Raw genomic sequence first — 16,293 nt, 5'->3', positions numbered from 1 at the left:
TCTTGCTTCTTGGATATAGACCGTCGGTTTCGGATCCGAGGATGGTGATGGCAAAGCTTAGCCTGGTTCCCTGTCAAATCAAAGCTGTCACAGAATAAATCCCGCCGCCTGCCGGGCAGCCCCCGCGCACTGCAAACTTCAGGGAGAGAACTGGGTAATCAGTGCTCAGATATGCGGATCCCTGCTTTAAAAGGCGGGGTGACCCCCCCGAGAACCTCTCCCGGGGGCCGAAGCCTGCAGGTGCAGTGAGGCGTGCGCGCGCGGGTGCTGGCGCCTCCGAAGACGCCTCGCCGCGAAGAGGGAGCCGGGGCGCCCGGCGGGGTCTGGCGGCCGCGCACCGGCGGCTCGTCTCCGGCGGCGGCGGCGGCGGCGGCAGCGGCGGCGGCGGATGATGGTGGCGCCGGGCGCGCAGGGCTGGGTCTGTGCGTCGCCGCGGAAATCAGCGCTCGGCGCTGTACACTGAGCCCTTGCAGGTCCTCCGCAGCCCGGACCTTGGCGAGGACAGACCCGGCGCGCAGGGGCCGCGGACCGGCGCGCGGGGGGGCCGGGGGGCGAGTGGGGTCGGCTTATCATGGCGGATCGGACGGCTCCCAGCTGCCAGCTCCGGCTGGAGTGGGTCTACGGGTACCGGGGTCACCAGTGCCGCAACAACCTGTACTACACGGCCGGCAAGGAGGTGGTCTACTTTGTGGCTGGGGTCGGAGTGGTTTACAACACCCGCGAGCACAGCCAAAAATTCTTCTTGGGACACAACGACGACATTATCAGGTAAGAAGGGGGCCCGGTGGAGGTGGTGGGGAGGGGTTGCGTGTGGAGGTTGGAAGGGTGGGGAGAAGGATGACCCGCCCGGCTTTCCTGGGGTCAGACCCGGGCGCCCCGTGGAATAAAGGATTTTCTCTGGAGCCGCATGGAGTAACGGAAGGGCTGCTGATTCCGAAGCGAGGGCAGAAAGAGGGCTGGGGTGCAGGTGGGGAGGGAGAGTTCTCTGTATTCCTCGGAGGGCTTGGGATCTCTAGGGAGTTGAGTGTCCCGATGCTTTTTCGGTTGTTCGTTCTTGCTACAAGTGGAAGGATCCTGGGTAACTATCCAACACTTCTCCTTCCTTCGCTAACTAGGAAATGTAGGACCAATGACCTGAGCTGTGGGTATTATCTTTGGGGGGTTTCTCAGGAGGTACCTCAGCAAGCAAGAGGACTTAAAAAAAATCTAAAAGAACATTTTGCTACAGGTAATTTGGATCTTCATCCCAGATGCTTTGAAACTGGGGAATTTCTTCTGCAGTGGGTGGGGAGTTTGTTCTCTGATGTTTCACTTGGCAGTATTTTAATGCCTAAAAGCTTATTTATACACCAAATGGATGCTTCCACAACATCGCTGAGGTTGTAACAGGCTGGCAGCTGCCGGACCACAAAATCCTCCCAGTCAGCCCACAGAATGACCAACATCTGGTAGCGGATGGCCAGGACTGAGGGCAAGAACACGCTGGGATGCATAGCCATTTTAGGGGTTCTCCCTAGGAATTTGTAGAGGAACATATTTTGGTTACTAGCCCTGTCCTTCCTTCTTTGGAGCAGCCGCAACCCCTCCAGCCCTTGTCAGCTTCTTGCGTGACCAGAGGTGTGGTCCAGATGCTGCTCACAGGGAATCCCTTTCAGCCATGGGCGGTTAAGGAAGATTGCCATGATGTGGGGGCCTCAGTCCACAGGGAAATGACTTGCTGAGGACGGACTACAACTGACAGACCATATTTGAACCTTCCAAGCTTGTGTGCTCATTGATGTGGAACCACTTCCATCCCATTTCCAGGATGTTTCCACTTGTGCTCCAAGTTTGCCTTTCATAATGAAATAAATGGTTAAGTTGTGTAATGTTAACGGTCTTAATTTCTCCCCCGGGAGAAATTATTTTAAAGACTAGCTCCCCTCCCTGCCTTGAGTATTGTGCTTATTCTGGAGCCTCCCTCCCCCCCCCCCCCCACCTGAGACCTAAAGTTGAAAAATGTAGTCAAAACTTAATATTTGAAAATATAGAAAGATATAGTTTTTTAAAATCTTGACTTTTAGAAGATGAAGATTTTAAGTACTAGGAGCTCTATTGTTCTCAGCATTTGGTGGAACTGACATAAAACTTCCTTCATGTCACATATGACAAAATAGCTTTTTTCTCTCCCGGAAATGGCAATGGCTGTGATTGGGGCATCCCTACTAGTTCTGTCCTGGGGATTTTGCTTTTCTAATTGCCAGGCTGATTATTAAAGGCACAGGTGCAAGCGATTAGCAGTGACTCGTGAAAAGGTTAGATGTTTAAAAATTTAAACCCATTATGTTTTTGCTCTTTCTTAATGCAGTGCTTTCCATTACACCATCAAAATAAGATGTAGTCCTTGGGGGAAGGGAGAGAGTGGCAATTAAACAGACATTTCCCTGGGGTTAAATAATATTTATGTGACAGTTCACTTAACTACTTTGAGGATTTGAACTCCTAACCTAATTTTTTCTATAATAGGGAAAAAATTAAATGCACTATTGAAACTGAAGGTGGGAAAAGGGTGGAGTTGCAGTAAGTTGCTGTTGTGACTGGCAGCTGGACTAGCGGGGATGTAATGATATCTGGCTTAAAGAAACACTCAGATTTGAAGAAAAGGTGAATGAAATTTTTTGTATAACTGGATTTGCAGGGAGCGCCACTTGATGAAGAGAAAAAAATCAATTTAACATCTGGTCTATTTATAAAGGTTGTTATATATTTACACTGAATAGTGACATAGTAGTAAGCATGCCTTCGGAGAAAGGACTTTATTGCTAAATGTTCCATATTTGGTTGATCTGAGTATGTATAGGTGAGCAGGATTCTTTAGTATGCTTGTATGTCTTTGTACATAGGAATAAAATGAACTCCAACAGGTTAAAAAACACAAACCACGGATCATTATGCAAGTAATAGCTGAAAAATTAGAATGTTTATGCTTTTTAAAATTTTGCTTTATCTTATGTATGTAAATCTTCCTTCTTTGTTTTTATCATTAGAATGTGGAACTCTAGTGCCATTTCTTTCATCATTTTCATCTCAGAAACATATTAGATGTTTGAAATTAATATTGTAAAATGTTGGGAATATTTATGTATTAACTGTGTGTATGGATAGGACAATTGTACTCTTATCTTTATGAATTTCAACTCACTTCTGTGTACCCTAGCTATACTACTGATTTTTTACTTAAAATATTGAAATTTGTCATTGAAAGAGAAGGACTATAACCAAGGTTTTAGTGCAAGTGTATTTTTGGGGGGGGAGGGTGGAAATACTAAAACTTCTAACTCTTGAGTCCATTAAATGAGATAATATAAGTAATTGTCCAGTTAGCATTTGTATTAGTTTGAAAGATATATTCATGATGCATACATTTCCTACTGCTTTCTTTATTGTGCTACTTTCTCTAGAATATTGATTAGAAAGCAGCCCCCCCCCCCAAATAGGGGGGCCTCTGAGATCAGGATGAACCTTAATAATAGTAGGATTTGGCAGAGCTCAGCATGTGTCCTCCTGACTTGACAAACTACGTGTTTAAGTCAGATTTATGGCAAGTTGTAGATATGTGAAGCGTAATGTGATCTATTGGATGTGGAGGCTTAGTTTTATTCTCTTGAATGATTACTTTTCAATACAGATAACAGATTAGAGGATGATGCCATATTTAGCCCTGGTAATATTGTTTGCTATTGGGTGAATAACAGACTCAAATCAGGCCTTGAAGGCAAGGACAGTCAGAGACTGGAATAATAGCTAACTTGGTTTCTACTTCAGGTAGCAGATCATGACAGAGAAATGGAGTGAATGAAAGAAAAGGTCATGAACACATGTGCTCTCTGTCACCTCCCTTCCATTTTCACAGTGACTCAGTTGAGACATTTATCTCCCCACTGGGGATCTCTGTATTGCTTCTGACTAGTTCCCTGGCTTCATTTTCTCTTATGTTTTAGCTCTCCATACCAAGGGTGGTTTTTCTACAGTCCTGTTTCAGGAGAAAGGGCACTGGCTTTGACTTCACACACTCAGTATGAACCCCCCTCTGTCATTTACTGAAGGCATCTGAGTGAGTGGCTTGACCACTCAGGGCCTTGCTTATTTGTGAAACAGGGATAGCAATACCTAAATTGCATAGTTGTAACTGTTAGAAAGAATGTATGCAAATGGTTTAGCATGGAGCCTCGCCTGCCCTTAGTTGATGCTCTTTAAATGCGCTTAGTAGTGGCAGTAGTAGTACTCAGTTGAAAACAGACACATATACAAATAACAAAACAATGATTCCTTTTTAAAAATATTTTATTTTTATTGATATTTTTTAAGAGATAGAGGAAGGGATGGGGGGAGGAGGGAGAGAGGGAGAGAGAGACAGAAAGAGAGAGAGGGGGAGAAACATTGATGTGAGAGTGGAACATCGATCGGCTGCCTCCTGCAGGCCCCCACCAGGGATCGAGCCGAGCCCAGGCATTCGCCCTGACAGAATCGAACTGGCAACCGTTCAGGGCACAGGACAACACCCAACCAACTGAGCCACACTGGCCAGGGCCAAAACAATGCGTCCGTATTCCCCATAGGCTGAAGTTCAAATTCCTTAGCTTTCTCTTCTTTCTGGTCACAACCCACCTTTCTACCCTCATTTTTACTTTATTTCTTTCATTTTTTTTTTAATATGCTTTTAATTGATTTCAGAGAGGAAGGGATAGGGAGAGAGAGATAGAATCATAAATGATGAGAGAGAATCATTGATCGGTGCCTACTGCACACCCCCCACAGGGGATCAAGCCCGAAACCTGGGCATGTGCCCTGACTGGGAATCAAACCACGACCTCTTGGTCAATAGGGCAATGCTCAACCACTGAGCCACACCGGCTGGACCCTTTCTTTTTTAAAATCTTAAGTTGTTTGCTCTCCACTTGCCATATAATAAGATCCCTCTGTTCTTTCCTACCTTGTGCTAGAGTGCTTTATCTCCTCCTTCACCCTCCTTCCCCTGTGCCCCCTCCCCACCCAGTGGCATAGTGGTGAGAGCGTGGACTTTGCTGTCAGAGAGACCTGATTTTGAACCTACATCTACCACTGGTTGGATGACTTGGGGGAAATTACTAAATCTCTGTGAGTTTGAGTTGTGATCAATGAAACAACTTCTCATCTATAAAATAGGGGTTTAAAGGTATCTGCTCTATAGCTTTTGGAGGTGCCCACAGTATTTGGCAAATATTAAGTGTTCACCACAGGGGCCTGTTTGTATCCACATCAACATGGCCCCATCTGCTTCAGTCTCACCTCTCCCATGCGACCTTTACCATCCTTAGATAAAGGGGTGCCTTGCACTCCTAAAGTTCTGCATCTTACAAGACCAATGCTGCTCACTTAATATGTATCACTTACTGCCATTCTTTCATTCTGAATATTTTCATTTGCAAATGTATATAAGATGCTGAGGCTGAGAATGAATTTAATAACCAGAGCCAGCATTTTCTGAGTGCAGATTCACTGCTAAATGTGTGTATATATCTATCGTATCACCCTTTTAACAACGCCATGGTGTTGGTACTGTTGTTAGCCCCAGTTTATTGGTGAAGAAACCAAGGCACAGGAAGGTTAAGGATCTTGCCTATGGTCACTATTTAGAAGAATGTAGAATGAGAATTGGAACCCCAGTCGCTCTGATTCCAGAGCTCAAAGTCATTGCTTTACAGACTCTCTTATTTTTCTTAATCACTGTGGTTCCTACTGCTGTGCCTTGTTTCTAACCAGAACTTAGTGAGCTAGTTGCTCCTTGTAATTCTGTTTATCAATCATGTGCTCTAATTGAGAGTATTTGAAGCAGATGGCTAGAACTCATTCTAGAAATGAAACCACATTCAAGTTCATCACAGATCATCACTGGCTTGAAACAATGACATGAAGCAATGATCTACTAAAGACATTTAAGAAATGTCTCAATAGTGACATAGCTAAAATAATCTGGTGCTACAAATAAAATTAAATTTTTTAAATTTTTTTTTTGACTTTTGAGAGAGGGGTCTAACAGCTATGCTTGGGCCTGGAGTGTTGGGCAAACAGGTTCACGTGAAGGCCTGGAGATGTGATTTCATATTCTTTAGTCCCCTGATGAGTTTGAAATTGGGAAACATAACTATAAAGAATCAAACCCATACTGCGTTGAGTGCCTGCTCTGTAGCAGACTATATATGTAGCCATCTTATTGAATTCCCCGCTTACCCAACACTGGGAGATAGTCTTTCATTTTATAGGTAGAGCTCTGAGGGGGAAAGAGGTTTAAGCAGTCACTCAGTGATACCACCTACTGTCCATTGGATCTCACTGTTCATTGGCGAGTGCAATGAAGTGAAAGGTTTTGGTGGAATGTTATGGTCTGTTCATAAATGATCTTATTGTTGTTATTCTTATTAATAAATTGTAGAGTGCTGATTTTTATTAAGATTTATTCTCTAAATTGAGTACATATTATTCTTTCTCATTTGCTTATTCATCAAAAACTCATTTCACATCTAGAATGTACCTGGTGCAGGGGGTACAACAGTGAACATGACTGAGTTCTTGCCTCCGTTCTGGTGGGGGAGGCCAGTAATGAATGAACAAGAAAAAAAAAAAAAAAGGTGAACATAGTTGTGATTTATACTAAGAAGAGAATGATCATAGAGAGGAACTGGATTGGGTCGGGTATGGAGCTACCTTAGATAAGGTTTCCAGAGCAGCTCTCTATGGAGATGGCATTTCAGCCGAGACCTGAAGGATGAGAAGGGCCAGATAAGTGAAGCTGCTGTGGTAGAGGAGAGGGTACATGCAAAGGCACCAGGGTGGGAAAGAACTTGGTACGCACCAACTTCTGGTGTAGGTGCCCCGAGAAAGACCAAGGTCATTGGCATTCTCATCCAGGTGATTAATGCCTCATAGCTTTTGGCACCCTATGTCCTAGATTTCCCAGGACAGTCACAAATACTTTGTTCAGTTACTGTCATGGGTGCCCTCGTCCTTGTCATATTATAGGCCTCTTTTAAATTCTAAATATGTGACCATATTTTTATTTTAAAAATATGGTTACCATATAATGGGTTGTTTCAAAGCTTGAAAAACATTGCACTGGTATATACTCTCCTATAAAGAATGATATTAGCCTCACCACCAATGGTCAGTTTGAATGTAGATTATATTGTGGTGAAGTGAAAAAATGTTCCATAGCAACATTTCTAAGTGGGGCTGTCCTAGGCGGCGGATCTGAACACTTTTGCAATGTAGGTGACATTATTGCCTCCAAAAAGAAAAAGGAAGCAGCTGGGAAGGCTGACTTGCTGGCTCTGCTTCTGGACTGACACTTCCCCCAATAGATTGGCGCCTTTAACCAGCGGACACACGTCTTCATTAGTCAGGCCCTTCTTGTAGGTTTAACTTGAGTTTGTCATACGTGGATTGGTCTGAAATGTAATTGAAGTGTTTGAGAGCACATAGTTCTTCTCAAATATCATGTGCATAGGAGTCACCTGAGCACTGAGTCAGTACGTCAAGTGTGAGGCCTGACATGCTGCATTTCTAAACAGCTCCCAAGGGATGCTGATGCTGGTTCACAGGCCACTCTACACAGCAACATTTTAGAGATCTCATTGGAATGTTTCAGAGCTTGATAGTGTTTCAACCCAAAAAATATTGCCCACAAGTGAAATAGACTTTGAATAATATATATAACCCATATATTTATTACATTCTTAGATGAATAGAATCATTTATTTAAATTAAGTTGGCACGTAGCCTACTGTTCTCTCTGCTACGGAAAGAACCAACCAGGCCTTGGTTGGAACAAGTTAAGGAGATGGCGAGCCTGTCCATGTGGTCAGTGGAAGAGTTTGTCCACAGACTCAGTGCAGACATATACCTAGGCGTTGAATTATATGGTTTAACATTTTGAAGTACTGCCAAATTGTTTTCTAAAACAGCCAAACAGTTTCATCACCACACCAGCATTGTATCAGAGTTTGAATTCCTTCACATCCTTACCAACACTTGATGTTGTCTGTCTCTTTGATTATAGCCATCCTACTGGGTGTGAAGTGGTATCTCTTGTGGTTGTTTGTGTTTTTTGTTGTTGTTGTTGTTGTTAATCCCTACCCACGGATATTTTTCCATTGATTTTTAGAGAGAGTGGAAGGGGGGGGGTGAGAGAGAGAGAGAGGGAGAGAGAGAGAGAAAGAGAGAGAGAAACATTGATGTGAGAGAGGTACATCAATTGGTTGCTTCCTGCACGCACCCCTACTAACCAGGGCTGGGGATCAAGCCTTGCAACAAAGGTACATACCCTTATTGAACCTGGGACCCTTAGTCTATGGGCCAACACTCTATCCACTGAGCCAAACTAGCTAAGCCATTATGTGGTTTTAATTTGTATTTTCCTAAAGACTAATAACATTGATCAGTTTTTATGAATACATTTATATATCTTCTTTGGAGAAAATGTCCATTCAAATCCTTTGCCCATTTTCTTTTTTTTTTTTAATTGATTTTTTTTTTTTTACAGAGAGAAAGGGAGAGGGATAGAGAGTTAGAAACATCGATGAGAGAGAAACACTGATCAGCTGCCTCCTGGTACATGCCCTTGACCGGAATCGAACCTGGGACCCTTCAGTCCGCAGGCTGACGCTCTATCCACTGAGCCAAACCGGTTAGGGCACCTTTGCCCATTTTCTATTTGGTTTATTTGTCTTTATTTTTGAGTTCTAAGAGTTTTTTAATATATTGTCAGTGTAATTGTCTGATCTGAATATATTATTTGCAAATATTTTCTCCCATTTAGTGAGTCGTTATTTCACATTCTTGATGGTGTCTCTTGAAGCACAAAAGTTTTAAATTTTGTTGATATTCAATTTATTTATTTATTTTTGTTGCTTATCCTTTTGGTGTTATAGCTAGGAAATCATCACCTAAGTGAAGGTCATGAAGATTTATTTCCATGTTTTCTTCTAAGAGTTTTATAGTTTCAGCTCTGACATTTAGGCAGGTGATCTATTTTGAGTTCATTTTTATATGTAGTGTGAGGTAGGAGTTCCAAGTTCATTCTTTTGCATGTGGAAATCCAGTTGTCTCAACAGCATTTGTTTAAAAAACTATTCTTTCCCCATTGAATTGTCTTGGACATCTGTAGCCTTTGAATTTCTCTAGGAGGGTGCCCATCCCTCTCACATAAAAAATACTGAACATTTGGGGACATAGAAATGGAAACAATCATTAAGATGTTTAACCCAACCCTGGCCGGTGTGGCTCTGTTGATTGAGCATTGTCCTGTGCACGGAAAGGTCACTGGTTGAAATCCCAGTCAGGGCATATGCCCAGGTTGAGGGCTTAATCCCCCCACTGGGGTGAATGCGAGAGGCGGCTGATCGATGTTTCTCTCTCTCTCCCTTCCTCTCTCTCTAAAATAAATAAAAACGTATTTTTTAAAAAATGATTAACCTGAAAGTAATAGAAATCCGAGGCTTTGGTTTCTATACCATGTTGGTGAAGATGCTGTTAGATCCTATGAAGGATATATAGATTTTTATATATTTAAAGAATGTAACCACTTATACTTTGAGGAGCCAATGCAGTATTTAGTAACTGCTGGCTTAGGGACCCACAATAGTCTCCAGCCGTGGGCAAACTACGGCCTGTTCGGCTGTTCTATCCGGCCCGTGGAGCCGAAAGAGCGGAGGGTTCTCTTGCTCTCCCCTCCGCTCCTTTACTTTGAATTTATATTAGTTCACACAAACACTCCATCCATGCTTTTGTTCCGGCCGTCCGGTCCAGTTTAAGAACCCATTGTGGCCCTCGAGTCAAAAAGTTTGCCCACCCCTGGATACCTTTGTTTACTCCCAAAGAGTCCTCTTTTTTAAGAATGAATGTATAGCCTTCAGCCTTGCTGCTGGAGACAAATGAGCGGGTGGAGGTGGTATAGAAAGCAGAGGGTGTGGTCAGAGAGGGTGTCCCTCAAACTCTACTCCTTTATCAGCCCGTTCCTTTCTTTCCCCAGTGGGAGGCAGGCACCTGGATGGCCCTAACGCAGAAATTGTGAGATTCCAGGATTGCTATCTGGTTCTCTGCCACTCCCTTTCCCATCGGCATGAAGGAGGAAGGGACAGGCCAGCTCCATCTTCCTGCAGAAAGAAGCTTTCTCTGGACTGGCCAGAGATATGAGGCGGAAATAGAAATAGGCTGGTCTGAGAATTAGTCTAAGTCTGTTGAGAATCAGTGTAAGGCACAAGGATCATAAGGTGATGAGAATCTTTGGGGACTCAATCATAGGGAGGAGTATGGCGGGCCTCTCAGGCACTGCACGGTAAACTGGCAGCTGGTCTTTTTCCCTGTTTCTTTTTCTTGCAAGTGTTCCTATGTATCACAGGGACTCACATTTCCGCTTCTCTCTGGATAATAGATGCTTTTATTTTCTCTGACTGCAGACTAGCTTCTTATCTTAATGATCCATTTTGCACACACACACACACACACACACACACACACACACACCCCTATCTTTGCCTTCAGCACACATGACTATCCAGCTTGGTCTTACAAAACCAACTGAGTTGATCTTTTGAGCTTTAACTTAAAATGGATCATTAAGTTAAGAAGCCACAAAGATTTCTTGAGTGTCCTATGTGTCATGCACTGTGCTAGGCACTGAGGCCCCAACAGTGAACAATATGTACCTCCTCTCAAGGAACTTACAAGGGCAATATTCATAAATGAGCAGCTGGATATGGTGTGTTCAGTTCTATCATTGTTAGCCCAAGATGTCTGAAAGCCGCAGGACATATGCCTAGTCCATTCATGGGAGGGGGTGGCGGTCAGAGAGGACCTTCTGAGAAAAGGAGCATCATTAGATTATTTAAACTCTGGGCTGGTCCCGTGGGCTGCAGTGTAGATGAAGGATTGTTGGAGAGAACGTCTGGAGGCACCCGAAGTAATCCAGGTGTGAGATCATTATGGCAGTATGCAAGGAAAGTAATGAAAATATTATGGAGATTCTAGATTCCTGATGATTGTTGGAAATCGGGGTCGGGGAGAAGGGGGTGTAAGGTAGGGTCAAGTTTCTAGTTGGATGGTGGTTATCATTCACTGAAATAGAATGGGGAACAGGTTCAAGGTCAGGGGGTGATAAGTTCAGCTTTGAACATATTTAGATGGAAATGTCTGTGGGACATGCAAGAGGTGATTATACATTTATATGGGTCTTCTTGCTCAGGAGAGCACTGTGGGAGTTGTAGTGAGAGTGTTAGGAGTGAATGAGATAACCTAGACAGCTTATGGAGGAAAGAGAAGAGGCCAGGGCTAGCATTTTTTTAAAAAAACATCTTTATTGTTGAAAGTATAACATATGTCCCCTGCCCCACCTCCACCCCAGGTCTTTACCACCTTATTGTCTGTATCCTTCGGTTATGCATATATGTATATAAGTTCTTTGGTTGATCCCATCCCACCCCAGGGCTAGCATTTTGAGGAAGATGAACTTTTAGGAGATCAGCAGAGAAAGAGGTGCTTGTGAAAGAAGGGACCAGTCAGAGGGGTAGGGGGAAAACCAGAAGAGTGGAATGTCCTGGAGGCCAAGAGCAGAGAGACCTTCAACAGTATCAATAGGGTATATACTAGTAGCAGGGCAAGTCTGGAAAGTGCCCTGTGGATTTAGCAAGGAGAAGGTCATTGATGAATTGCTTTTGCTACATTAACGCTGGGAATTATTATTTTCCTCTGGGTTGTACTTTCATCTGGGTTTTAAACTTTGTGTTATAGCAGTTAGAATTCCAAGGGTCATTTTCTTTTAGCTTCACTTTTATTCTTACAGTCCCTTTATATATTTTGCTCATGCGCCAGTGAGTTTTATGCTGCAGTGATAGTAAGCAGTCATCTCAGCTTAATGACTTATCTCCAGCCGACTGTAGCTCTCTTTTTTTCTGGACAATGGGAGACATGGTTACAGAGGTTGCTTCTTGGTAAAAAGCCTTCCAGGTCTATTATTCTGCATGCACAGTGTACACAGACACAATCACGTCGGCCAGGCCATGTTTATCCATGTGAGAGCCTGGCCTGCTGACAGTGAATTCACAAGTCTTCTTTCTTGTCTTGAGTAACGTTCAGTTTTTTAGTCTATATGATAAAATATAAGGAAGAGATATGAATTCTTGAATGTTTTATAATTATTTTCTTCCCAGAATGTCACTTGGATTTTTATATAATCTATAGGAGAAAAGTGAGAAGATGTTCAATTAAATAAACCTGTTCAGTGCTTTCTGTGTAAATGACAGTGTTCAGGCCACAGCGATGACAGATATCCACGCAGGAGACATTGAGTGCCTGCCACAGCTTCCCTCTTCATCTCCATTATCCAGTCAGCCCCAAGGACAGCTGACCATGCCCTCTCTATCTTGCTGCTTCCGCCCTGGTTCACAGCCCTGTTAACTTTTGTCTGGATTAATGGAGTAGCTTCCTAACTAGTCTTTCTGCCCCTACTATCACTCCCCTGGTCAGTCCTCTCTTTGAAAACCTGGCTAAACATTAAACAAATACAGATTTATGAGCCCACTCCTAAAGATTCTGATTCAGTAGGTCTGGCCATAGCCCCTCCAAAATCTGTATTTAAAGAAATTTCCCATAGAAATATAGTTAGGTGTATATAAATGTACACACACACACACACACACACACACACACACACACAATTTTCTTTCCCTGTCCATTGAGAGAACTGACAATGACACACCAAGTACCCAGAACTTTAGAATGGTTTCTAAATTCCATTCTTCACACAGAAGGATCAGAACTTAAAAAAGCTTATTCCAGAGTAGGGGAGGGGAGGCAGGGAAAACAAAAAAATGAGCCTGGAATAGCTTCTTGTGCTGGAAAGGACAGCAGTGCTAGAACAGGGAGATATCATAATCACACAAGGGCCAGCTTGAGGGACTGTCACTGGCCACCTCTGGGATAATTTGAGCTTGAATTACAATCCTTGAATAAAATAAAAAGCCATGTATCTATAGTGACATAAATAACTAATGGGAAGAAGAGAAATCTCTTCCTTGAGTAGAAGGTCAACTACTAACTATAAATGGAATCATGGAGTTGGAAAAACCAATGGATGTTATAACTTGTGGTGAAAGTTTGTTAAGGGATATGATATTTGCTACAAAATATTTATTAATTACAAAGGACAAACAGTAACTACATTGGCAAAGCCTGGCAGACACCACCTTAACCAAATGACTAAAGTTAACATTCACAATAATGGGACAAACCTTTTAAAAAGGTTCCCCAGCTCTCGTCAGTTTGGCTCAGTGGAAAGAGCGACAGCCTGGGGACTGACTGAAGGGTCCCAGGTTTGATTCTGGTCAAGGGCATGTACAGTTGCAGGCTCAATCCCTAGCTGTGGTCGGGGGGATGTGTGCGAAGGCAACCAATCCATGTGTCTTTCTCACATTGATGTTTCTCTCTGTCTCTCTCTCTCTCTCCCTTCCACTCTCTCTCTAAAAACCAATGGAAAAATATCCTCAGGTGAGAATTACCCAAAATAAATAAAAAAATAAGAAAGGTTCCCCAAGTGGTCCTGGGTTCCGGAATCCCTGTACTATGCCAGCACTGGGATTAGCCTTGGAGAGTACAGTTCTGATCTGACCCTGCCCTCCTTAAAAACTCCCGCAGGCTGTATTGCTTCTGGAATGGGCCACACACACTTGGGCCTAGCCCTGCCCTGCCTTTTTGCCATCATCTCCTGCCATAACTGTGTTCCTTCGCCCTCCCCCACTTTTGCTCCCATCACCCCATACTCCCTGCAGTGACTGCACATGGTCCTGCTGCTTAGAATGCCCTGCCCAGTCTCTGGGGGGTAGAGTCATGCTCTCCAGAGGCAACTCCATGAACTGTCTGCGAGCTCTCTCTGGTTTCTTGAGGCTGAGTCAATGTCTCTTTCCTCAGCAAGCCCTACAGCGTTTTCTCCATACCTCTCTCATGGCACTTCTCACATTATGCTCTAACTTTCCACTTGTGCGTTCCCCAGCCCTCTCACCCAGCATACCGACCCCTCTGTGGTCTGCAGGCACTTTACTGTATGTGGTGGAAAGAGCTAGGGCTTCAGAGCCAGGCAGCCTTAGGTTAGAATCTGATTCTACCACTTACTAATTGTTACCCAGCCAGCCTCAGCTTCTTCCTCTAGACCTCAGGTAGGTTACTGCGAAAACTCAATTAAATAAAGCATGTAAGGAGCTTTGCAAAGGGAGTTAAAGAGAAATAAAGAAAAAGAAACCTCACTAGACCCTAAGTGTTAATATACACTGAGTGGCCAGATTATTATGATCTCTGAACGCATAATAATCTGGCCACTCAGTATATATATTAGAGGCCCGGTGCATGAATTCATGCATGGATGAGGTCTGACCAGCCTGGCCAGGGGGAGGGGACATGGGCGGTTGGCCGGCCTGCCTGTTGGTCGAACTCCTGGTCCATGGGACAATTTGCATATTAGCCTTTTATTATATAGGATATACACTGAGTGGCCAGATTATTATGCATTCAGAGATCATAATAATCTGGCCACTCAGTGTATATATACATACAAATATTTTACATATATATTTTTTCAACCTGTAATTCTGAAAAATTCAGAGGTATGATCGCATAGCTAATAATTCACAGACCCAGCTTTGAACACATTTCTATCTGACTCCAAAGCCATTCTCTTTCTGTTACATGGAGGCTATAAACCAGGAAGGAGAGACAGAGAGAGCCATACAATCATAAGAAGCCTCTTGTGAAAATGTTAAACTGGAGTCACAGTCTCAACCCCATTCATGGGAGTGGGGTGGTGGTCAGAGAACATAATTGGATGGAGACCCAGATTAGATAGTCTCTCCTATGAGTGGCCCCCAGCATGGATGAGGGTGAGACTCGTCTCACAGATATTGATTGAGTGCCATCCAGGAGACTCTCCTGGTGATTGCCATAAGTGAGAGATGAAAGGAGAGCAGGTGAACTGATGGGCTTAAGATGGAACCTGGAGACCTCCCAGTGTGGCTCAGTGATTGAACATCGACCTATGAACCAGGAAATCACGGCTCGATTCCTGGTGGGGGCGTGCAGAAGGCAGCCAATTGATGATTCTCATCACTGATGTTTCTTCTCTCTCCCTCCCTCTCCCTTCCTCTCTCTGAAATCAATAAAAACATATTTGGAAAAAAAAAAAGATGGAACCTGGTATACACCCTTACCTTTAGGTCAGAAGAGAGCAAAAGAAGCACAAAGGGCCCCGAGGAGCAGAGACACAGAGGAAGTGAGAGGATGTGGGGACTTGGAGGCAAGGGAGGAGCCGACGCCTGTCTGTGTGCTATGGGAAGGCTGGTGGTGAGGGGTCCACTGTGGAGCCCAGCAAAGAGGTGGACCGGGACTGGGAGTCAAAACAGATCAAGGGAAGAGCATTGTCATTCAAGTAGTGCAGGGGCAGAGCCCAGATTGCTAGAACAATGAGGAAGAACGAAAATGTGGAGGCAGTGGGAAAGTGTTGGGCAAAACATGTCTTTTTAAAAAATCATTATATTTTTGAAACATATTTGTGTTGATATCAGAGAGGAAGGGAAAGGGAGAGAGAGGTAGAAACATCAATGGTGAGAGAGAATCATTGATTGGCTGCTTCATGCACACCCTGTACTGGGGAACCAGCCTGCAACCCAGGTATGTGCCCTGACCAGGAATTGAACCATGACCACCTGATTCACAGGTTGACGCTCAACCACTGAGCCACACCAGCCAGGCACAAAACACTTCTTGATAGCTGGAAGATTTGAGTCACCTATTCTGGGAGATTAAGCGCCCTCAAGATGCCAGCTGTTCCAGTAGGGAATATGAATGAAGGTGCAAGTTGAGCAATTGTGTCTCTTACTCCCCCAACTATCCTTAACCAAGAGGCATATCTGCTTTAATGCAGCAACAAATCAGAGGTTTGAAAATCCACCTTATTATTTTCCTAAGGACAGGCTTGTGATTTCAGCTGGTTTTATAATGACTGATGATTTCTTTTCAAGACTTACACAGCATTCTGTTTAAATGCCTTTGGGAGGGAAAACGACAGAAGAGGAAAAAGAAAGGAAAACAGGTTATTTTGTTGTTGCTGTTAATCCTTGTAGACTGACTGTTAACACACTGCAAAAAATTATAGGCTCAAATTTCACATAATTCAGAGCTTAGTTTTTTCAGAGAAGATTTTCTCTTTAAGTGATAGTATTTTTGTTGTTGTTATTT

The 16,293-nt window shown here is 43.7% G+C and overlaps 1 protein-coding gene across 1 annotated transcript in view; it reads left to right on the top strand.

Moving 5' to 3' along the window:
- Positions 1 to 571: 571 nt before the first annotated feature.
- EML6 (EMAP like 6) overlaps positions 572 to 16,293 on the top strand; it is a gene marked incomplete at its 5' end in the record, with an annotated part of 220,528 nt that continues 204,806 nt past the window's right edge. Inside the window, one exon of the mRNA XM_080685637.1 lies at positions 572 to 768. Coding sequence (XP_080541763.1) covers positions 572 to 768 — 197 coding nt within the window. The remainder of the gene's footprint in view (positions 769 to 16,293) is intronic.

Source organism: Plecotus auritus, assembly GCF_963455305.1.
Source record: "Plecotus auritus genome assembly, chromosome: 8".
NCBI lineage: Eukaryota > Metazoa > Chordata > Mammalia > Chiroptera > Vespertilionidae > Plecotus > Plecotus auritus.
This window is presented reverse-complemented; position numbering and strand designations above follow the sequence as displayed.